The following is a 24456-nucleotide window of genomic DNA, read 5'->3' on the forward strand; positions in this document are numbered from 1 at the left end:
TCAGAATCGATTTTTAAGTGATATTTTATCTCTCTATAATAACTTTTCACCTATAACAGCAACAACGATATTTGTAGTAGAACGCTCTTTGTAAAGTTACCCATCTATAACAACCATATAGAATCTTTAAGATTACTAATATTAATTTTAAAAATATGCCCACAATCTTTTCCATTGAACAAAATTCCTATCTAGCATAAGATATAAGATTTAAAGATTTGCACATGATATCTTTTTCATTGGACAAATTCCAAAAAAATATTTAGAAAGAAAATTTAGGTGTTTAGCTCTTAGATTCTCTTCAAAGTAAAGCTAATGGATATCTTTTTGCTGAAACTTTGGACAAGAATCTTGCCAATTCAAGTGTTGTATCGCTAGTAAGAGAACCAAATCTACGAAACAAGCTACAACTATAAAGTTCTTCCATCAATCTTGAAACAATATATTTTTCTAGGTAGCTTTAAAATGTTTGTCTTAGAGTTTAAATCTTTATATGTTTAGTTATGAATTTATTAATAATGTATTAGCTTTCTTCAATATTTAACGAAATATACATATTTTTGAGATTTCAAATTTAAATAATTTTCTTATCTTTTATATGTAACACTAAAAAAGAAAAAATAATTAATTTTTGTATAATCTTATTTATAACAACCAAAAAATATTTAAACGTCAAATGATGTTATAGGTGTATAACAACGATTCACTATAAAAGCCAAAAAAATATCAGAACAAACGAGTCTGTTATGGAGAAGGCTGATTATACAAATTTAGTGATTTTTTAAAAATAGAAATTACTCATTGAGACGGGGTGCGAATATACTAAGGGTGTTAAATGGGCCGGGGTCAGCCCACTGACAACCCGATTCGACCCGGATCAGTCCGGTCCGGTAAGGGATGTGACGGGTTGTCTAGGGTAGGGGGTTGTGCCGGACGGAGTCAAGCTATATTTGGCTACCGGTGCACCGGAACCCGGCTAGCCCGGTAACCCGTTCACGGGTTTTTACCCGGTTCCAGCCTGGTTACTGTTGGGTAATTTTTTTTCGGGTGACCAGTTCCAACGGTCAAATTCAAAAATGACCGTTGGGCAACGACCATCTTTTGCAATTTTAGCAATTTCGGCGTACCCCTTAATAAAATAGCCCCCCTCCCCTAATAATTGGTAAATTACATTTTTAACCTTTTAAAATTTATAAATATCCCTCCATCTTCTTCATTTTTTTTCACAACTTGATCTCTTCTTCTACTCTAATTCTCTCTCAATTCCCTCTTGATAAACTACCCTCTATAGCCTCTCAAAATTTTAATAGCCCATGTTTTTACCCACTTACAGGAAATGGCCTTTCGGCCCAATTTATTTGCAACTTGTAGCCGTTATCTATTTCCAATGCATTTATCTTCCCAAGACAACATTTAATCATAGCCTTTTTATCTTTCTTTCATTCTATCCAATGCATTCCTTTTTATCTTTCTTTCATTCTATCCAATGCACATATTTTTTTTTCCATTACCATTTTCATTCCTATCCTCTTTCTTTCTCTGTGTCTTCTTCGTCTTCCTTTTATCTTTTTTTGGTTGTTTTTTTCATTTTCCTTCCCTTCTCTATCTCCCATTTCAGATCTATATTTTTTTTCTTTATTTTTTTTTACTTTTCACTGGAAAAATTTGTTTGAGTACCTGGAAAATTCACAAATTTTTTAATTCAATTATTAAAAAGATTTACTCAATTACGATGCATGATACAAGAGTGACAGCAAAAGTCGTGGGGTTTCTAGTCAAGCTGCTTCTTCTTCTTCTTCTTCTGTCATAATAGTATTTTGTGGGTGAAGAACTTTTACAGTGAGTATCGATGGTGGGTCTGGATTTAATGGGGTAGTTGGATGATACTTATATTTAACTTTATATAAATATCATATATATANTTTGTATAGTGACAGCAAATTTTTATATAAGTGTATCTTGTATTTTTCAGTGTATTTTGTATATTTTTTGTATAGTGACAGTCTATTTTGTATATTGTTTATATATCAACAGTCTAACTTATATAGTGACAGTCTATTTTGTATATTTTTTGTATAGTAACAGTCTATTTAGTATATATTTTATATAGTGACAGTCTATTGTATATAAATTTTATAGCGGTAGTCTATTTAGTATATTTTTATATAGTGACAGTCTATTTTGTATAGTGACATTCTATTTAGTATATTTTTTGTATAATGACAATTTATTTTTGTATATGTTTTGTAAGTCTATTGCATATAAATTGTATAGTGACAGCCTCTTTTGTAATATACCAATATTCAAATCTATTTTCAGCGAAAGAAATACATAAATATCCATGTAAATATATACTAATGGTGGGCCTGGAATTATTCTTCCCATCAAAATCAACTAATGACATACATGTGGAAAAGGAAATTTATTTGTTGGTGAAAACCAAAGGATTTCCCTAGCAAAGAAAGTTAGCCCAGAAAAAAAATGAGGCAATAACAGAGAGCTTGGGATTTTTATTCAAATTGAGGGTGGTTGCCCCTCTCTCTTTAGCCAATGATTTTCCTTTTCCACTTTTAAAACAAAATCAACAACCCTTGAATTCCTGGAAATACGTGTTTTTTCTGTTTGAGGCTTTGCAGATGTTAACACCCTTCTTAGAAGCTGGCTAAATTCTCTACTGTGCTCTTTAGTTGTCTATGATAATACATTACAGTTTTAACCCCAAAAAAACAAAATTAGTGAGCTTAAGATATACATTTTTATGCAGCCACCTAAACATTCATTTACAGTTGGTATATCCTTTCTTTGTAAATTTGCAAGGTTATTTAGTCAAATTACCCCAAAAATAAGTGTTTTAGTACCGTATTAAAATTTTAAAATATATTATTAAATTATTTTTTATAATGTAAAAGTAACAAATTTACCTAAGAATCACATTGAAATGCATTAAATAACTTTTTGCAATAAAAAAATAACTAAATAAATTTTTGTCATAGAAAAATGATTTTATGACGTTGAAGCATTAAGACAAAGTTGAGCAAAGATGTTTTAGACATTATCTTATTTAATTTTCGTTGTAGAAAATTACAAGAAGGTCTATTCATTCTTTGTCGGACAGATTTATATAATTGAACCGCCTGCCGAAGGTAGGTCTAATTCCGAGAAATGGCGGAGGAGGAGGAAGAGAGAGGAAAGGGAGCTGGAGCTTCAATTGGAAGAGCAGAAAGCCAGAAAGCAGTACTTTTGGGCTAGCCACTATAATTACTTTTGGGCTATTAAATGTGTATTGCAATTTTGAGCTACTAGATGTTATAGGTTTGGCCCGAGTGGCTATGAATGATATTTGCTCTTATTGAATTGCTAGTTGCTCTCAAGTTCTCAATTAATTATTATTTCAAGTTTTATCAATTATTTACGGTAGCCACTACAAAATTACAATTATCAAGTGAAACGTGGTATCAATATCATCAAATATCAATTAAAGTGTGATATCAAATTTAGTGCGGCCATGGCTCGAGACATGCTAAATGTGTCGATTTTAACAGTTGCATCAGAGAGCGTAATTAGTCAAGCAAAGCTAGGAGATACCCGTTATTCATTAGGTAGCAACGCTTTGGAAGTTCTAGTGTGATTCAACGGTTGGATAAGATCATAACGGCGAAATCAAGGGTGTGAAAAGGTAGATGAATTAGAGGACCAAGAAATATAATGGTTTGTGGTTCCGATTTAAGCAATCCCGGGAACCAATAACCTCAAGTTGATATGGATGAACATACAAAAATGATGCAAAGCATGTGATGTACTCTTTCTTATTTTTTATAATTCTTATAAACTATTAATTTGCAAGTTCAAAAATAAAAAAATAAAAATAGAACTTGCAAATTAATTTGCAGTATTGTTATGCAATGAAAATATGAAACGAAAGTCTTTGAAGTTTGATCCTTACATATTGGTCTTATTAAATAATTTTATGTAGTCACTTAATATCAATTTTAAAATTTTAAAATTCAAATTTTAAATTTTAAACTTTAAACTTTAAAAGTTTAATTTTATTCCTTAAAATACTTATTTTATTATTTAAAAGTTTTCAAAAATTTAAGTATCAATTACACTAAATAAGAAAATATAATACACTTAAAAAAAAAATAACCCGGCCCGGTCCGGACATGATAAGCCCGAACGCGGACGACCCAACTTAACCCGGAAAATCCCAGCCCACTACCAGCCCAGAACCCTAGCCTACTACCAGCCCGTCCCACTAACCGGACGAGCTATTTTTTTCCATGTCCAGCCGATCGAGTAAACACCTCTAGAATATACTCCTAAAAAATAAAACTCTATCTAACCTGAAATTAGTTAAAGGTTGTTGGAATTTAATGAAACATGATTTTTATTGGGATTGGAGTAATGGGATGCCAGTTTGATAAATACAGTCCAGTTGGATTGTTATCGAAATGCAAATACATGACTGTTAAAATTGTAAATTAAGAAAATCTGCTAAGAATTAAAGAGAAATTTTTATAAAGCACTATCTTTTAGTAGTAATTAGCCATCTATAGATACCATTTGCTATATTACGGATTATAGATACCTTTTCTGTGGTTATAAGATGTATTTGATGTATTTAAGCTATTGTATTCATAAATACAGTAGCAAAAATAGGCGTGAATCAGGGAAGTCCAGCTAATCAGTTGTTGTATTCGAATGTATTCGATTGTATTCATGGAGTAAAACATGGGATTACAGCTGGACAGATTATTGTATTCAACTGTATTCATGGCGTGAAATAGGGGATTAAACCGTTTTTAAAACGGAAAGTGAATCAATTAACATAATAGACTCCTAATATAACTCAACAAACTCAATTATAACACACAAATTTTATATTTTTCAGTTATAAAAAAGATTCTCAACCGAAAAATACCCCAAAAATATAGCAATCTTCAGAGAAATTATATAATACATCTAAATACATAAATTATATTAATTAAAAAAATATATATATGAATACATTCATGGCATGTAACGAGACAGTGAATACAACAGAATACATTGAAATACAATGAGAAAAAAAGACACTGAATACAATGAAATACATGGAATACAGCGAGGTACATTTAATTACAATGAAAAAAAAGATAGTGAATACAATGAAATACATAGAAATACAACAAGATACATTGAAATGCTCTTAAAAAAAGTTAACAAAATCTTCAAATTGCTCAACCCCAAACTTCAGACGATCTATTTTAGTCGACGATTTCCCGACCCATCGGATTCAGACCATGATTTCATAAGCAGCGATGAGAGAAAGAAGAAGAAAACGAGAAAGATTGCTGAAGAAGAAATTGTTAGCATCCATAACGCATCTGAAGAAGTTAAAGTCCCAGAACTGAATTTGGCTAGCACCCGCTGGTAATGAATTGGAAGAAATTGCTAGCACCCACTGAAGAAGAAATTGCCAAGAAGTTAAAGTCCCAAAAAATTCCTTGCCATGGAAAGGAAGAAGAATAAGAAACATATTGGCAGAAGAAAACAATCAAAATCGGAAAGGAAGAAGAAGAAGAAGAAACATACTGGAGTTGGCCATGGAGATTTCGTTGCCTTCATTAGGGTCAAGCCAGAGAGGCAGCGTATTTTATGAGAGAGAGGGCAGCGTATTTTATGGCTTAAGGGTAGGAGGTAACCATAAATAGGTATTTGGCTATAAAAATCAAAAGGTAGTTATAGAATATAATTTTTTAAAATGGTATTTATTTAAAATAAATAAGGTATCAACATTTGCTATAGGAGGTAACTAATCCTTTTTTAAATTAGAAATTTTTACCTCCCATAGCAAAGGTTAACACCTTATTTATTTTAAATAAATACCATTTAAAAAAATTATATTCTATAGATACCTTTTAATGTTTATAGCAAAATATCTAATTTTGGTTAACTCCTACTCCTAAACCACTAAATACGCAATTCAGTTACACTATTTTCTTTCTCTCTCTACTTTGATACATACCATTCTCTTCCCCATTCACTGAAAACACGATGCTCAATCTCAAAATTCATCTCACCCATATCACCTACGTTCTCTCCGATCCCAATTCTCCAATTCCATCGGACGTTGCTTTCTCTTAAATTTTTTAATGTATACCCGATTTGAGCAAACTTCAGACACTACTTCCACTTCCTTCTTCTTCTCTTTTTCTTATTTTCTTTCTTCTCCCTTCTTCTTTGTTGCTGTTTGAAAGCTATAAGTATGTTAATATTGGAGAAAGAAGAAACTAAGTGTTTGGATTCTGATAATGTGAATTATGGGATTTGTTTTGAGGAATATATTGTTTTTTCCGATCGACGCGCACAACACAAGGGTTTTTTGCTCGACGGCGGATTCGCTGGAAATTAGGGTTTGTTCTTGAACAAAGACGATGGAGTTTGGGGTTGAGCAACTTGATTTTCTGTTAATATATTTCAATGTATTTTCAACGTATCACGCTGTATTTTCATGTATTTCATTGTATTCATTGTCTTTTTTTTCAATGTAATTCAATGTATCTCGCTGTATTTCATTGTATTCACTATCTTTTTTTCATTGTATTTCAATGTATCCCGCTGTATTCTATGTATTGAATTGTATTCACTGTCTCGCTATATGCCATGAATGTATTCATATGTTTTTTTAATTAATATAATTTATGTATTCAGATGTATTATATAATTTTTCTGTAAAGATTTGCTTATGTTTTTTTAGGGGTATTTTTTCGGTTTGAGTAATCTTTTTTATAAATTGGAAAATTCAAAAATTTGTANTTAAATAAATACCATTTTAAAAAATTATATTCTATAGATACCTTTTAATATTTATAGCAAAATATCTAATTTTGGTTACCTCCTACCCCTAAGCCACTAAATACGCTATTCAGTTACACTATTTTCTTTCTCTCTCTACTTTGATACATGTTATTCTCTTCCCCCATTCCTGAAAAATGAAAATAGCAACGAGGACGTTCAAGAAGTTGTGGTGGAAGTGGGGCTTGATGAGGAAACCCTATTGAGTTATCCAAAGTTGTTGTATTCAGAAGCTAAGGTCAATCACAAGGATTCAACAGCGACTTGTTGCTCAATTTGTTTGGCGGATTACAAGAACAGTGACATGTTAAGGCTATTGCCAGATTGTGGGCATTTGTTTCACTTAAAATGCGTAGATCCATGGCTGAGGTTAAATCCAACTTGTCCTGTTTGTAGAACTTCTCCATTGCCAATACCACAAACCACTCCTCTGGCTGAAGTTGTTCAAGGTTTTTGCTCGACAGCGAATTCGCCGGAAATTAGGGTTTGTTCTTGAACAAAGACAATGGAGTTTGGGACTGAGCAACTTGATTTTCTGTTAATATATTTCAATGTATTTTTAATATATCACGCTGTATTTTCATGTATTTCATTGTGTTCATTATCTTTTTTCCATTGTAATTCAATGTATCTCGCTGTATTCCATGTATTTCATTGTATTCACTGTCTTTTTTTATTGTATTTCAATGTATCCCGTTGTATTCTATGTATTTAATTGTATTCACTGTCTCGCTATATGCCATGAATGTATTCATATGTTTTTTTAATTAATATAATTTATGTATTCAGATGTATTATATAATTTTTCTGAAGATTGCTATGTTTTTGGGGTATTTTTCGGTTGAGAATCTTTTTTATAAATGGAAATACAAAATTTGTATGGTATAATTGAGTTTGTTGAGTTATATTACGAGTCTATTATGTTAATTGATTCACTTTCCGTTTAAAAGTAGTGTAATCCCCTGTTTCACGCCGTGAATACAGTCGAATACAATAATCTGTCCAGCTGTAATCCCATGTTTCATGCCATGAATACAGTCGAATACACTCGAATACAACAACTGATTAGCTGGACCTCTCTTATTCCTACCTATTTTTGTTACTGTATTCATGAATACAGTAGCTTAAATCCATCAAATATATTTTATAACAACAGAAAAGGTATCTACGATCCGTAATATAGCAAATAGTATCTATAAATAGCTAATTACCACTAAAAGGTAGTGCTTTATGAAAATTTCTCTTTAAATTATTGCCTAGTTATGTTATTTTCCCAGCACAAAAGTGCCAAAAGCCCAATCCATTTCAAGTTAATCCAACACATTCCCAGAAGGGTCCATTACGTTTAGCCAAGGTAAAAAAGCACGACCCAGTCTTCTTTAGTGGCTATGCACTCTATTCTCGGGAATATACTTGCTCCCTACTCCAGTGCATCTCTCTTACCATAAATTGATTAGCGCGAAGACTCGACGCTCTCCGAATTTTCTATATAAATTTCTATTACTGAAAGACGTGTTCGATTTGATATACTAAACTATTTGGTGAAAAATCATTTACACGTTACTGCTGATTTTATTTCATTCTTCTAGAACATTCGAACACGATTTTGTCGATCATCAATCTCAGGTCAGAGCTAATTCAATTGCTTCATTTTATATTTTCGGTTGATTTTGATGATATTTTTGTGTTTTTTTAAAATTAACTTTAGCTTACATTTTTGGCTATTTGTTCTCATTTGGAATGCATACATTGAGCGAGTTATTATATTTACTTAACTTGAAGCAATGCGAATTGAATTTGATTTTTGACGAGGTTTTGATTGCTTTTATGAACGTATATTTGTGGATGATGAACTAATGGATACGTTAGGTTTGATTTTGTGGAAAACTATGTAACTAGCTGGTTGTAGAAACTGAATTTTGAGGATAAAGAGGAAGGACTATGATAATGGAATTTGTAGACTGGGACTGACGCGGATCCATACTTTGAACTTTAAGTTTCGCCTTGGGGATTCTACCATAACTCTACCCCAACTCATTTGGTTTAATGGTTCGAAATAAATTATTTGTACTTATGTAGTGAATAATATACGGAGTCTGAGCCAAAGCTCCTGGGTTCGGATGAACCTGTAACTAACACTTGACATCTGTCTCTGGATTGGGATGTGTACTATAGACATCGTGAAGTTATTTGGACCTACGGAAGAAGGAAGAGTGTGGATATGTATACATTTATGCATGATGGACAAGTGGCTACGTCAGGTGTGATTTTGTGGAAAACTGTGTAATACTGTAATGAGGTGGTTGTAGATACTTAATTTTGGGATAATGAGGAAGGATGGTAATGGAAATGTTTTGCTAGTACTATTTTTTGTAGATTGGATAAGTATTATAAGCTTTGGGAAGGTCTTTGGAGCTGCGGAAGAAGGAAGAGTGGATACCCAAGGGTGTGGCCTAGTGGTCAGTGAAGTGTGTGGAGAACCATGAGGTCTCAGGGTCAAATCCCAGTGGAGACAAACAATACTAGGTGATTTCTTCTCATCTGCCCAATCTTGGTAAGTAGAGTTACGTAGTACTTGTGGTAGGGGGAATATGGTGGAATAGTCGGGGGGGGGGGGGTAACCCAAGCTGGCCCGAACACCTCTGTCATCAAAAAAGAAAAAAAAGGAAGGAAGATTGTGGATATGTGATTCAACGAGCCAGGGGATTTGGCATTTTTGTTTGCTGCTTGGATTGACTTTCTTTTTGTGGGAGGCAAAGAGTGTTTATTGCAACAGAATGCAATCCAGTGTTTTGGAGAGCGAGAAGCGAAAAAAATTGAGGAAGCCTCGCTTCACCGAAGCAAAGCGCGCGCTTTTTTCATGTGAAGCGCAATTTAACACATAAATAAAAAAAATTAGGCATAGATAAATGGCCAAGAACTCAATAAAAATAACATATTAAACAAATGTTTCAATTCTTAAATCAAGAAGTAAATAATAGATACTAAAACTAGATATGCCCAAGCTGGATCTCTTTTTTGGCTTGATGCCATTGAATAATAAGATTGAATTTACTACAATCAACAACCAAAAAAAAAAAAAAAAAACAGAACAGTTAGGAGTCGAACCAGAAACAGTGAAAGAACAGAAAAACAGAGCAGTAAAAACTGAAAAAACAGTGTAGTCGAAGAGAAGAACAGAGCACAAAATAAGGGCAGAAGAACAGAGCATAAATTAGGGCAGAAGAACAGAGCAATAAAAACTGAAAAAAAATGAAAGAAGAAGAGAAAAAGGAGTCGAACTCGAACAGTGAACTGAAGAAAATCAGAAGAGGAAGAGAAGAGAAGAAGAAGAGGAGAAGAAGAGGAGAAGAAGAAACTTACCCGTCGTTGCTTGCAGCAGTACCCGTCGTCGCTTGCAGCAGAGTGTTTGCGCAAGTGTATTTGCGAAGTTTTTAAAAAAAAAGCCTAGCAGATGCCTTACCCTCGCTTAAGCGCGTTTTTTTTGCGCTTTTTCCATTGCCTCGCTTCTCGCTTTTTAGGGTAAAGCGAGCGCTTTTTGATGTGAGTCGCTTTTTAGGGCAGAAAAGCGCTATGCCGTCTCCTCGCGTCGCTTCTGCGCTTTAAGCAAGAAGCGCATGCTTTTTATAACACTGATGCAATCATTGTCATTTATCCACATAAAAAATGAATGTAATTGTTGTTTATCATCTGAAGTTAGAGCATTCATGTTGCAGTAAGGACTGTCTGCTCCAGTTTTATTGTTTTGCATTCAGTAATGTAAAGATTTTACAACTGAAAGTTGAAATTGGGAAGAGAAAGTGAAGTTCGGGGTGAATTGAATGGCAGCATGACTTTGCAATACAGATACATGACAGTTACTAATAACTGTAGCAAATTGGTATATATTGAACTGACTCCCCATTCAATTCCATTGACTATGAATCCTTTTTTTTTCTGGCTGGAAACAGCCTTTTCCAGCCCTTGTAGAAATGCAGGGTAAGGTTGCATACAATAGACTCTTGTGGTCCGGCCCTTCCCCGCACCCCGCGCATAGCGGGGCTTAGTGCACCGGGCTTCTCTTTGAGGAGGTGGTTGTAATGAGGAAAGAAGATAATAAAATTGAACTAATTCACTTGCTTTTTAATTAGTTGATCCAAAAAAATCTGTTAAGTGAAATGCTTATATGATCCCATATGTGTAGTGAATTGTGGTCTCTTATTAGTATAATAATCTGTTCTATTAAACAGGCTGGCTTCAGGCGAGGAATTTCTGAAATATGTTACATTAGCTGTATGCAAAGAAGAACTTTTTTGCTAATGGCTTCAAGAGCAATATTGAGAAGGAAGAGGAACCTCTTTGATTCTACTGTGAGACCTCATACTTTCATTCGAGGTTTTTCGAGCTATGAGAACTGCGGATCATCTAAGGCTTCTAATTCTTGGGATTGGTGCTCTACAGTAATTCATCAACCTCAAAATACAGATAACAAAAAGGAAAGAAATTCAAATCCACTAACCGAAAATGAGTTACTAAAAGTATGGGGAAAACGTGTCCTATCCAATTCATCTGAAATTCCAGCCTTGGGTCTGAGGATAGGAAGATATGGGTCTCTTTCTCCTTTGGGGACCAGGTGGATGACAGACCATCGACGATATTCGACAGCTGCAGCAGGTCAACCTGATTTCGGTAAAGGAAATGATAAGGATGAAGAACCAACTGTTAGACAGAAGAAAGAAGCTTCACCAGAAGAATGTGATGAAGCAGTTGAAGATTTAACCATGGCCAAAGCCAAAGCAAAAGCAAAACAGCTGCAAGACTCACAGAATGGTATTCAACCTATACTTAAGAAAATTTGGGCTGTGCTATTAGGGATTGGTCCTGCTTTGAGAGCTGTTGCTTCAATGAGCAGGTTGAAAATATATTTTATTCCTATATAACAGATAGATAATGTTCTATACCTATGTATTAAGTCACTTTTTTGCACTGATTCCAGGGAAGATTGGGCAAAAAAGATGCGACATTGGAAGGATGAATTTAAGTCAACAATGCAACACTATTGGTTGGGCACCAAACTGCTTTGGGCTGATGTTAGGATATGTTCAAGGCTGTTGTTGAAGACGGCCAACGGGAAGAGTCTTTCCCGGAGGGAAAGGCAACAACTAACACGGACAACAGCTGATATTTTTAGGCTGGTTCCTGTTGCAGTGTTTATTATTGTTCCATTTATGGAGTTCTTGTTGCCGGTATTCCTGGCAGTGTTTCCCAACATGCTGCCATCAACCTTCCAAGATAAGATGAAAGAAGAGGCAAGATTTGTGCCAATTCTTCCAGCGGCTATTTTCTTTTGTGCTAAAACTTGATTGCTGCTCATTCTCTTTCTCTATCTCTGACGCCAAATTTTGTGACAGATTCCACGTGTTTGCAAAATTATAAGTAAAATAAAATTTCAATCAAGATAGTAACTATGAATAATTTTTTCTTTGAAACAGGAAAAGAATGATTTGCTTTCTTTCCTATTCCCTTCAGAGAAAAATACCCTCTGTTATGGCCTGACTTTCCCTTTGATTAGTCATCTGAGGACATGATTAGCATTTCCTTTTAATGATAAGCTCCTTTAGTCACTAAATTTGTAGGATATCTTGGAGGCAATGATACGCTTAAAAAAAACTTTTACCCAGCTACCCCTTGCTTCCCCCTGTTAAGTAATGTAGATGCTCCATGATGTCTGAGCTCTTGGTCTCTGTGGCAGCTTAAGGATTGAAAGACATGGAATACTTTACTTCATGAGTTAGCATGTGCTGTTTGTCAAGATTGCTATCCTTGACAAATTCAATTATAAGAGTTATAGGCTTTTTATAATCCAAATCTCCTGGAGGTAAGTCAGTTCTCAAGATAATATGATCCTTGGATATAGTAGTGGAAGAAAAAGCTTTGTGGTAAAACAGTGGGGGAGAAAGCATTATATCCTGTTGGCTCTTTTAACATATCAGTGGATTGGTGTAGGGGGCAAAGCTTTTCATTTGGTTATTCTAGCACTTCAATATGGAGCCTTCTGTGCTTGATATATATTCAAATCGGCTGCAGGTTGTGTTATACATTAGATTGTCATATATGTTCTTTGTTATACTTTTAGGGTCTGATCTCTTTTTCTCCAAGGAAATGCTTGGAAAAGACTAACTTCTGTTTCAATTATGATATTATCTTTCGGCTGTTGTAGAGATTGTCTTGACTTCACAAGTCAATTAATTTAAGTTACTGCCCCCCCCCCCACCCACCACAAAAAAAAAGGACACTCAGTTCTATTCACAAGATTTTATAACCTTATGCAAATATCCAAAGTATCCCCCTAGTGGAAGCACCAGCATTACACATTGGTGGGCCTGGTAATTGTTGCCCTGTTGTATTGTTTGCCTCGCAAGGAAGAATATGAGCATTTCCTTGAAAAGCTGAGGAACATCCACTACGATGCCATGATTGCAACTTTTATTTAGTTAGCTTCTGTTTGATAGGCTTGTATATAGTTATGTCTGCTCATGGAACTGTGTAACAGGGACAATCCAGTTAATAGGTGGTTGGACAATATTTGGTTGAAGTTGAAAAAAAATGTGCCATGTTGAAGTTAAAAAATGAGTATTGGAAGTTGTTTGGTGTCTACGAACAATGGGTGTCTCTGGTCGGTCAGATGTGATTTTGTAGGCTTTTTATTTCCATTAAACTCTGAGTATGCACATCCTTATAGTGTTTCAATTGCTCAAATTCAGGAGGCTCTGAAAAGGAAGCTGAATGCTAGGATTGAATATGCGAAGTTTCTACAAGAAACAGTCAAAGAGATGGCAAAGGAAGTTAAAAACTCACGAAGCGGAGAACTAAAGAATACAGCAGAGGATCTGGATGAATTTATGAATAAGGTAAATATTTATTTGTCACTTCTTTTTTGGGTTTCCTTTCATTTGTATTTTCTTCATTTGCCAAATCTTGAATTATTAAGCCAAAGCTTTTATTTGCTCTTCCCCCCTCCTTTTTCTATCTAACTACTGTAGATGTTTATATGACAATTGATTAGGTCAGAAGGGGTGCTAGTGTATCGAATGAAGAAATTTTAGGATTTGCCAAGCTGTTTAATGATGAGCTTACTTTGGATAATATCAGCAGGTTTCTGCCTAATTACACTTTCTTGGTTTAATTCTGACTATATGGAAATCTTTTGCATATATTGCTGGTGGTTAAAATATTGAAGCGCAATTGATATTCGTCAAATGCAGACCGAGGTTGGTGAATATGTGCAAATATATGGGTATCAACCCCTTTGGAACTGATGCATATTTGCGATTCATGCTTCGGAAGAGGCTTCAAAAGTAAGTCTCGTTATTTTCATTTTGAGTTAACTTGTGTCTAATAGTTTATATATCCTTTTATCTCCAATTATGCTCTTTTTTCCTTCTTCAACAAATATTTAGTCTGCTGATCTCTATTATCCTTTTTAGTTTTGATTTTTGAATAAGTCGAGCCTAAATAGTTCATCTATGTTTTCTTCCTAAAATTGTTTCTTTAGAATAAACTGGTCTTCACTATTATGGTTCTTCATTTTGAGTTGACTTGTGTCTAATAGTTCATATATCCTTTTCTATCCAAAGTATGTTTTGTTTCCTTCTACGAATATTTAATCAGTTGATCTCTATTTTCCTTCCAAATTTTGAATAACTCGAGCCTAAATGGTTCATTTCCCTTTTCCTCCTTCAGTTGTGCCTTTTTTCTCTTCAAAATAAACTGGTCTTCATTATTATGGTTAGTTTGTCTAAGAACTGATTTTCATTCCTATGGTCATATCACATAAGGTAGCTTTGATATGTTTAAAAGTTCTGTTAAGAGATTATAGCCCCTATCATTTCCAGCTACAACAACCTCGTGCCAAACTAGATAATCAGGTGGTCCTGTTTGTTTGACTTTTTCTTGGGGAATTGCTGGGTTGGTTGGTAACAGGGAATCAGTAAAAAAGGCATAAGGACTGAGAAGTCTAGAAAATGGAGGCCATAGTGAGAACAGTCAAGCAAATCTAATGAGAGCATGCAAGACCTGTGACCTGCAGGCAATTTGTATCCTCTCACAATAAAAGCCTATCTTTCTGTTGCTTTCTTCGTGGTAGATTTCCTCTAGATCTTGGTGGTTACATCTTCATTTTGGAGATGAGTTAATGCTTTTGTGATGCATGTGCTGTAGAAGCAAATTTTTTCGCTCATTTAACAAAACTTTGCTGCTTTTGGCAGGATCAAGAATGATGACAAGATGATTAAAGCAGAGGGCATAGAGTCCCTTTCGGAGGATGAGCTCCGTCAAGCCTGTCGAGAACGAGGCTTACTTGGATTACTTTCAGTAGAAGAAATGCGACAGCAGGTTTAAATTGTTGACTCGAGCAAAGCAACTACTTTTGTCTCAAAATTTGTTGTCTTTACGCCTTATCTTGTTCTCAATGGTTTACACCTTATTTCTGCATCTTTTGGTTCTATATTTTTGTAAGTCTGGTGTATCCTGCAGAAACTTCTTGATATAGTCATACTAGTTAGATTTTGTTGTCAATCTAGTCATTTGAAACAACTTAATGGGAAAACAGATATGTTCTCTATTGTTTTTGGAGTCCTATTTGGCTTTGGAAATTATCAGTTGAAAAGTATTTATCCAGAGAATTGTGTGTTATTTTGAGTGGTCTATACGACTCTATCCCTAATTTTCTTTTTGATATAGGTAAATACTATTGAAATGTTGGGCAAGTACAACCTCTTTACAAGATGTATACAAAAAGTAAAGAAACCTATGTCAAAACCTGGTTCTCAACAAAGATCCTCTTGTCATCAATACTGACTAGAGTACGACATGTGCTCCAGAACACAGAAAAACGAAATGTTTCACCCAATTCTTCTTCTGCTCTTGAGCTTCCACCTAGTAGGCACTAGGCACAATAGCATGTCTTTAGCTGCCCTAGCATCATTCTCTGGATTCCAAACATGTTCCACTCTGAACTCCATATCCTCTGTGCAGTTTGACAGTGACACAACAAATGGTTGACTTCCTCCACTGTCTGGTACACATGAAACACCAACTGATACATATTATCTTTCTTTTAGTCTAGTTCTCTGCTGTAAGAATGGATCCCATGCAGCTCTCAAAGCAAAGGACACTTTTCTTGGTCCTTTTGACCATATTGTCCAGTGGGGGAAATCTTTCTTCTCTCTTAAGACTCCATCTTTGTGCCCTTCCCAAATCCACTTGTTTTTTCTCTATTTGAAGATGATACTTTTTGCTTATATAGTAGTCCAAGAAATTCAGCTCCTTCATCTCCCAATCTTGTAGATCCTTCTGATATTCACGTTCTATAGGATCCCGTCTCCCTGCTCTTTGTGTATCTAGCCAATTGCTGCTATTTGCTGGCTGGATATGCAGTGCTTAGCATTCCCTTAAATCTTTTACCAGCCTTAGTTTTGCAGCTAGCTTTGGTTACAATGTTCTCCTTCCTTCCAGCCGCCTGTAATAGCCACTGGATTTTGCATCAATAGGTTCACATATTTTTTTTCTGGGATCTAAGGTTTTTTAGAAATGTTAACCAGGCTGATATTTCTTCTACAGTTCTTTTTGATTGTGAAAATATGTCCCTTGTGCCTAACTCAAGACCATATAAGGAGACACAACCTATTCCCTCAACCAATGCGGGATGTTAGAGTGTGTTAGAGTCCCACACTGGTTGAGGGAATGGGTTATGGCCTCCTTATATGGTCTTGGGCGATCACCTCTTGAGCTAGCTTTTGGGATTGCGTTAAGCCCAAGGTCCATTTTCTTATTATGGTATCAGTGCTAGACTCATCTCAATTCTTTGTTTATCTCATCCCAATTCTTTGTTTATCTGATGTTGGGCCCCATTTTATATTGTTCACGCTCTAGTTGTTGGGTGTGGACGTGTGGGGGCGTAAGAGTGGGTTAGAGTCCCAAATTGGTTGAAGGAAGTTTAGGGCAATTCTCCGGGCAAAAAAGAACCTTTATACTAGAAATATACCAAAAAGTAGAAGACCTAAAAAAATATATGGTTTTCTACGGACATCACTCAATCTTCTATACATAAAGGAAAGTCGTGGGTGCACCAGAAGAAAAAGGAATAAGAGAATACTCCTCAATTGTACAAAATTCATCTCTACACCCTCCAAAGCTCTCTTATTTCTCTCTCTGGACGACTTGCGTAAATGTTAGTGGAGCAACTTTCCACGCCCCGTGTCTTCTCTTTCTTCTACCATAATTCCAGCTGAACATTAACTCTTTGCACAATGCCTGGCATCACCAAAGAATTCCAAACCATCTCAGGAGCAGCCTCGAAGCTACTGGACAGTGTAAGAAAATGCGTTAAGTACATCAAAATATGGGACACCTGATAGTGTTCGTTATATGCAAGGATCAGTTGCCTTCGAATGGAGAATATGACGGAACAAATAATCTGAGCAGAGAAGAATAATATGTGGACTTTCTTCTGTTTCACTCTTTTTTATTTTCTAGAAGGAATATTTACAGCAGTCTAAATATCATTAACATGCAACTAGATGTGAAGTAGTTGAAAAAAATGAAAACAATGGCAAAGACAAGCTGGTATTTATTGTAATGTGTTTACACATCAGTTGAAGCACAACACACTGCACTTACTACTTCTCATTCTCCAGTGCAACAAACTCAAATCCTGCTTGTGTATTTCAATATATTGGCTTCAGTATGAAAGTGCAAAAGACTTATCTTTGATTCTTGGATGCTAATATCTTTGCAGTTGCGAGATTGGCTGGACTTATCGCTCAACCATTCAGTGCCATCTTCTTTGTTAATCCTTTCTAGGTAATTCCATTCCCTGTTTTTAGGATCTTGTGATTTAGACTAACAACTGAGCATGTTACCGTGTTATTTTATTCTCGTCAGAGCCTTCACAGTATCAGGCAAAGTAAAACCAGAGGAAGCTGTTCAAGCTACACTTTCATCACTGCCAGATGAGGTGGTGGACACTGTTCAAGTTACATCGATGCCATCTGAAGATTCTCTTGCTGAAAGGAAGAGAAAGCTTGAGTTCTTAGAAATGGAAGAAGAGCTCATCAAGGTAAAATCTTGTTTTTGAATTTTACGGGTCATGAAACCTCATTATAAATTTAAACTATTGGGAAGATTTCATATTTTTCAAGTTTAGAATACTGTTTCCAGAATTTATTTGCAATATTTGAAAGACAAATTGTATTTTCAGTTTTTATTACTTTACTCCAAACTGAATGTCCTTGGTTAGTGAGTTAGAGAAAATGTACATTTTTCTGATAAGACAGTTCTATAGTGCCTCACGCCACAAATATATTACATAGGATTTTCCTAAAAAGTATTCTCAGTTTAACCTTTTCATTTCCGTTTTGTTAAGAGAGAAGTTAAGCAGTTGGCTCAATGTTTGACATCACTGTTATTTACAATTATGTTATTGAAAACTTAAGATAGACTTGCGACCGGGAGGATAATACAAAATCCTCTTTTTCACTTGCTTGATACACTTGCTAATCCTTCCTTGACCGAATTCATGTCCAATTCTTTCTTCAAGCATATCTTTTGCCTTTTGGGTGCAAAATTTTTAATGTAAATATTACAGTGTCAGCTTTCAAATGTTATAATTATGTGATGTTGATTGAAGATAGCTGTTGACCATTTTAAAACTTACCTCTGATTTCGTAGGTTTGTAGTATAAGTATCTTTGTGGAATGAAAGAACTATGTACATTTGAGGAATAGCCTCTCGTTCCTAGTCTCTTTATGGCGCACCCATGGAGTTACAGTGTGTATAGAAGATTGCATGTCGTTCATAGAGAATCATGTTATGCTGTAATTCTCTACCTTTCACAATACTGCTTGTATACGTGTGATTTTCCCATTATTAATGAAATTATTTACCTTGTCAAAAACTACTATGTGTAGACTACTAATTCTAAAGTCGTTGCTTTTAGGAGGAGGAAGAGGAAGAAGAAGAAGAGCAGGCTAAGATGAAAGAAAAGCAGAAGGATGTAGCTTTGGAAGAGATGACTCTTGCAACAGCTAAAGAAGTAGAAGAACTAAAGAAAACCAAAACTTTGGATCAACAAGAGCAGCTTTGTGAGCTTAGTCGTGCATTGGCTGTTTTAGCATCAGCTTCGGTAAGTATTAGGATGGAATTTTTCTTTTGTAAATTGGATCTTTGCTGATCATGTCCTGCTTTGTTGCTTCTTCTTTCAGTCTGTAAGCCTGGAGCGTCATGAGTTTTTGAGACTTGTCAAGAAAGAGGTAATATATCATTGCTTGAGCTATTACCATTTTGAAATATCGTAACATGCCTGATAAGGAATTTAAGCAAAAGCGAACTGTCTTTCTAGATTTCATGCTAGATCTAGTTAATTCAGTTGTTTGTTTTCTGTTTGTTGTTTTGTTTAAAGAAACTAAACTGGAGAACCTGCTTTTTGAAGTCAGATTATTTTGTTTATCATTATTTAAATAATCTGAATGACCATCCATTACTTCTCTTTCCGATTTGAAGGGGTTGTTGCATTGTCTATTAGTTCAAGATTGCTAAAAATTGAACTTTGTATCAATTTCCTTTTGAGGAGTTAAATCAAAATAAGCTTATTGTGGCTGTGGTTCTAATGGGAGTCGTATGAGTTTCTCCTGATTTGCAATAGCTTAGTGATTCTGATGAAGTTTTTGGAATGTTCATCAATGGGACTTGAATTGTCCCTATGATATCTGATACCACCAAACTTTATTATCTTATGCTTGGTTCAATATCTCATACCTGTAATATGTTTTCCATTAACGATCTTAAGATTATACTGGGGATTTTGTAAAGAGCTCTTGTAATAACACCTATTAGTCATCGGCATTATGTGAGGCTTAACTAGTACCTTTTAAAGTATTATGTAGCTATACCTGGTGATGGTGCACTCTAAATTTATTGCGTTTTGTTTTTTTGATCTTTCAGCATCAGCCATGTTATTTTATGTCTCTATTGGTTTTCCTTCTTTCAATTACTCAATGCACCTTGTTTATGGTAGCTATCTGTTCTAGGCTTCTAACTGGAGCATGTTCAATGTGATAGATTACAAACCTTAAAAGAGCACACTAGGCAGGTTTTGGACAGTAGAATCTAACTGGGTATGTGTTCGGGTACCCAACCTTACTTGCTTTGCTGTTCTTTTAGGTCTACTGCAGTATTTAATGAAATTTCTATTATTTAAAGACAAATGTGGTACTACCGTAAGGAGGGAGGAGGATGGAGGATGGTTGGGAAACTTTAGGACTTTCATATGTGACACTTTGTTTATTCCTTGACTGCTTTCAGTCACCTTGTCCTCTTGCAATCATATTCATAGTTGTTTTTCTACTGCGACTGTAAATTCTTTTGACAGCATAGTGCATATGTATGCTAATACAATGGAAACACTACAAATTCAACGTTGAAGCTATTTTTGTTCTGATAATTGCAGATAGAGTTGTACAATAGCATGGTGGATAAAGGGGGCCCTGAAGGTGAAGAAGAAGCCCGAAAGGCATATAAAGCTGCTAGGGAGGAAGACACTGACCACAATAAAGAACGGACTGTGGACGATAAAGTTTCATCAGCACTTATTAACAGGGTAAATCTGATTATCCTAGGAATATTTAGCTAGGGCTTTAAAATTGCACCAATTCTTGATTTCTTTTTTGCAATGTAGTTGCAAGATTATGCATGAAAACTCATATACCTCCTGTAATTACCACTCAACAGGTTGATGTAATGCTCCAAAAACTTGAAAAGGAAATTGATGATGTGGATGCCAAGATTGGTAATCGTTGGCGGTTACTGGATAGGTATGTATATAGAAGCTAGTTATATGGGCTACAAATTGCGCTCGAGGTACTATCTAAAAATTTAAAAAGAGGCAGCAGCTCTACTTTATCAAAAAAATAAGAGAAAAAAGAGAAGCAAGAAAAGAAGAGAGAAAGTTCTACCATATCAAAAAAGAAAAAAAGAAAAAGTGGCAGTTCTAAACAATCTGAACAGTCTCTATTTTTCACCGAGTTTAATGAACTACTACTGCCACTGCTCAACGTAAAAGAGATAATAACAAGTTTGCAAGTGAACATTGAGGTTTTATATCCCAATATATACATGTTCTGTCAGCTTTTTCATTTGAAGTAATTTCAGCATTATCACCTGTGAGCTATCAATTTACTGTTTTCATGTACATGTTTTATATCATGAGGAAACTTTAGGGTTGGAGGAGTTTTTATTAGCCACTGATAGTGGTTCTGGTAGATAATGTAGTGTATGGAGTGTCTTTCGTTTCAGAAAATCCTGGCATTGGGTGCAAATGTCAGATGAGTAAATTTGGTGTATGTCAATGCACCTGTGCGTTCTGTATCTTTGGTTAATGCAGAAATTGGTATCCTTCTCTTTTGTGATTGGGCTAAAACTAGAATCTTTATATTTCATAATAGGATTACTTGTCTCTCTAGCTGAACTATCAACCATATAAAAAAGAAAAAATTTCCTCCATGGAGAATCTTGTTTATTGTTTCTCCTATATTACTTTCTGCTCCTTTTAGTTTCTGCTTGGAAGTTAATAGGAGAATGAAGGTAACTCTCTTGTGTCCTGCGGCAGGGATTATGACGGGAAAGTCACTCCAGAGGAGGTGGCATCTGCTGCTGCATACCTCAAGGATACATTGGCTAAGGAGGGCATTCAGGAGCTCATAGCCAACCTTTCCAAGGACAGAGGTTAGACATGAATAGTTCTTTGATAATTCTTGTTTCTATCTGTCGTAACGTATTTTTTTTTCCAACTTTACAACTGTACCTCCCAATGTCTGATGTATTTTTGAGGACCTAGGTGGAATAAAAAAGATAACCTAGCGTAAGAAATTCTGTAAAATTTGGATCGACATTTTGACGTTGGTGATTGCTTGCTGCTTGATGAAACAAAAGAGATATCTTGTTGCTGTACTTATCAAAGCAGAAAATAGTAATAATAATAATAAGGAAAAAAACAAAAGAGATAACTTGTTGCAGTGAGTGTAGTTTAGTAGGGTTTCCAGAGTATTCTTTTAGATGCAGCTATATTTGAGATTGAGAAGGCATTTAAGGAGGATAATAAATGGCAGGCAACTAGTATAGGTTACAGTGGAAAAGCAAGAATGATGTTTATAATCTAACATCAAATTGTTGTCCTCCATTTGTCCAAGAAGGACGGTATGGCTTGCTCAGTTTGTCAAACTAGTTAATTTTTGGGTTGGTTGTGGGCATTGGTCATTCATACTGCGGAAGGGAAAATTTTTGTGTAAAAACTATACATAAGTACATAATCATGTAGTTCCAAATCAAATTTTATTTAGAGGACAAGTTTTTTTGACTCTTCAACATAGTAACTGCATCGCATAAAATGGGATAGAAGGAGTATTAACTAGTGTTGATTTATCCCAACCCCCCCCCCCCCCCCCCCCTAAAAAAAAAAAAACGAATGTTGTGTCACGTTATAGAGCCCATCAATAGCAGTTAGCAAATAGAACTCTAGATTCTCTTCTCTATTCATCAGTAGTTAGTAATGGTTAGCTGGGTCTCTGACTATTATAAAACCTCTATGATAATGATTAGAGGTGGAACAATCCATATTGTATAACCTGCCCAATGTTCGAGCTTGGATGGGTTGGGTTATTAATAAAATAGTTGATGGATTATACTGGGTTGAACCCAAAAGGGACCATGGAAATATTGGGTAATCGGTTCAAACAATGTAACCTGACGGGTTAAAATCCAACCCAGACCGGGCGGTTATTTTTTGGATAATATACATAATTTTATTAACGTAGGAAAAACTCCGTATGCAAGCCGTATGCCAAAGTTATAAAACTTTACCCTTTCACTTCTTTCTTTTTTGCTTCTTTTCTCCAAAACTAAGTTGAATTTGCTTCTCTTTTTGGCTCCTGCCAAAGGTAACTCCTCTACAGGATTGGTAACTCAAAAACGAAATACACTTCTCTATTTCTGTGATCCACCGAAGAGTCACTTGTAAAAGTCTGGCGTGCTTATTCTTTTGTTATAATGTAGTCATTTTTCTTCTTTTACTATTTCTCGCAGATAAGTTATATACAATACTTTTCATTAGTAATATGCTTTTACTGTTATATAGTGCTTGTTTTTTCTTCAAGTCTACATATTTTTTAGAACAGTCCAATCTTTCAGCTTTTCTCTTAATCCCACACATATTAATTTGGTATGGAAAGAGTCGATGGTAGAATCTTTTATTATGAAAAATCAAATACTCGTAAGTATTTTCATCACAAAGAGATTGATGTAACACAGTAGTAATTTGTGGTGTATTTCTTTTTATATGCTTCAACTTGTTGTCTATAAATGTTTCTATCATATTTTAACCACATCTACTAAAGGAAATATACGTTTAAAAAACTGAAGAATGTACATTTGAAAATTTGTTTCAACAAGATAAACATTATTATTGTACAGATCACAAATAAAATGTGCACATCAATTGGAAATAGATTGGAGAATGATTCACTCAATCAGTTAACTAAATACATACACAAAATCATTGCTAGCTTTCACATTCTCTTTTCAAAAAGAAAAATAAAAAAGGAGGGGAGGTTGGGTCATGTTGAGCAAGTTGTGTTTCAACCCATTATTAAGCCATCTTGACTCAACCCATATAAACCCAAATAACCGTTGGCTTGGTAGGTTTATGACCCGTTTTGACCAACCCAAGTTTAAGTCAACCCGCACATTTGATTCCTCCAATCAAAGATATTGAACAATAAATGGTCATGAATTAAAGCTGCGAGAGAAGGAGATTCCAAGAGTCGGGATGTTCTATCAATTTTAAAGATAGAAGGAGACTTTAAATAGCAGCTCAATTGAAGGAAGGGTATTCTCCAGTTAGTCTCAAACTTTAAGTTTAATTTCTTGGCTTGGATGGAGTAGCACAATTATTTTTTGTTCTGTGGGTTCCAATTATACATGACAAGCTTCAACTATATCTGGAGATATAAAGTTAATTTGACTTGCCTATTATAGTGGTATTAGTAGAACAAATTTAAGTGATTGATTGTTGAATTAGATCTGGTAAGCATCACGACAAGGCTTGGTTTGAATTTTATAGTGAAATGTTTAAAAATATTGCTGTGTTATTTTAGAGATGTCAAATGTCCCAGAATAGAAGATGTTGCACATAATTGGGACAGAGAACACTATATTATTTGTCTATGATCGATATCCTTAATAATATCATTTTTCCCTCTTTTGTATTAACTAGTAGTTGGTATATATTGTAACAGAAGGGAAAATCCTCGTCCAAGATCTGGTGAAGTTAGCCAGTGAAATAGAAACAACAGAAGAGGAAACAACAGAAGAGGAAAAAGCTCAAAAGTAAGGCAGTACAGCAATAATTTTGATCAAGTTAGTGCTATTCATTTAGTCTCCAACCTTTCACTTTATACTAATATGCTCCTTATGTGGGTGCTTGTAGTTGAATTTGGGTGATTGATAAAACAGTTCAGATCCAATTCACAAAAAACTAAAATGTGTATGGATATGACTCTGTCAACACTTAAGTATCTCCCTCTTACC

At 34.9% G+C, this 24456-nt stretch overlaps 2 protein-coding genes across 2 annotated transcripts; both read left to right on the plus strand.

Annotated features, from left to right (window-relative positions):
* Positions 1 to 3162: 3162 nt before the first annotated feature.
* Positions 3163 to 7333, plus strand: LOC109239387 (RING-H2 finger protein ATL70-like). The gene is made up of 3 exons (XM_019405940.1): positions 3163 to 3234; positions 5237 to 5412; positions 6985 to 7333. Exons 1-3 carry the CDS (start codon positions 3163 to 3165, stop codon positions 7331 to 7333), a joined length of 597 nt encoding a protein of 198 aa, XP_019261485.1.
* Positions 7334 to 8220: 887 nt separating this feature from the next.
* LOC109239398 (LETM1 and EF-hand domain-containing protein 1, mitochondrial) lies at positions 8221 to 24443 on the plus strand. Its single transcript, XM_019405956.1, has 15 exons — positions 8221 to 8463; positions 11067 to 11728; positions 11813 to 12125; positions 13581 to 13727; positions 13883 to 13971; positions 14082 to 14174; positions 15084 to 15210; positions 17615 to 17679; positions 17761 to 17935; positions 18815 to 19000; positions 19080 to 19127; positions 20324 to 20473; positions 20605 to 20687; positions 21482 to 21597; positions 24165 to 24443. The coding sequence occupies exons 2-15, from the start codon at positions 11112 to 11114 to the stop codon at positions 24257 to 24259; spliced, it is 2304 nt and encodes a 767-aa protein (XP_019261501.1). The 5' UTR covers positions 8221 to 8463; positions 11067 to 11111; the 3' UTR covers positions 24260 to 24443.
* The last annotated feature ends 13 nt before the right edge of the window (positions 24444 to 24456 follow it).

This window comes from Nicotiana attenuata, unplaced genomic scaffold (genome assembly GCF_001879085.1).
Source record: "Nicotiana attenuata strain UT unplaced genomic scaffold, NIATTr2, whole genome shotgun sequence".
In the NCBI taxonomy this organism is placed as follows: Eukaryota; Viridiplantae; Streptophyta; class Magnoliopsida; order Solanales; family Solanaceae; genus Nicotiana; species Nicotiana attenuata.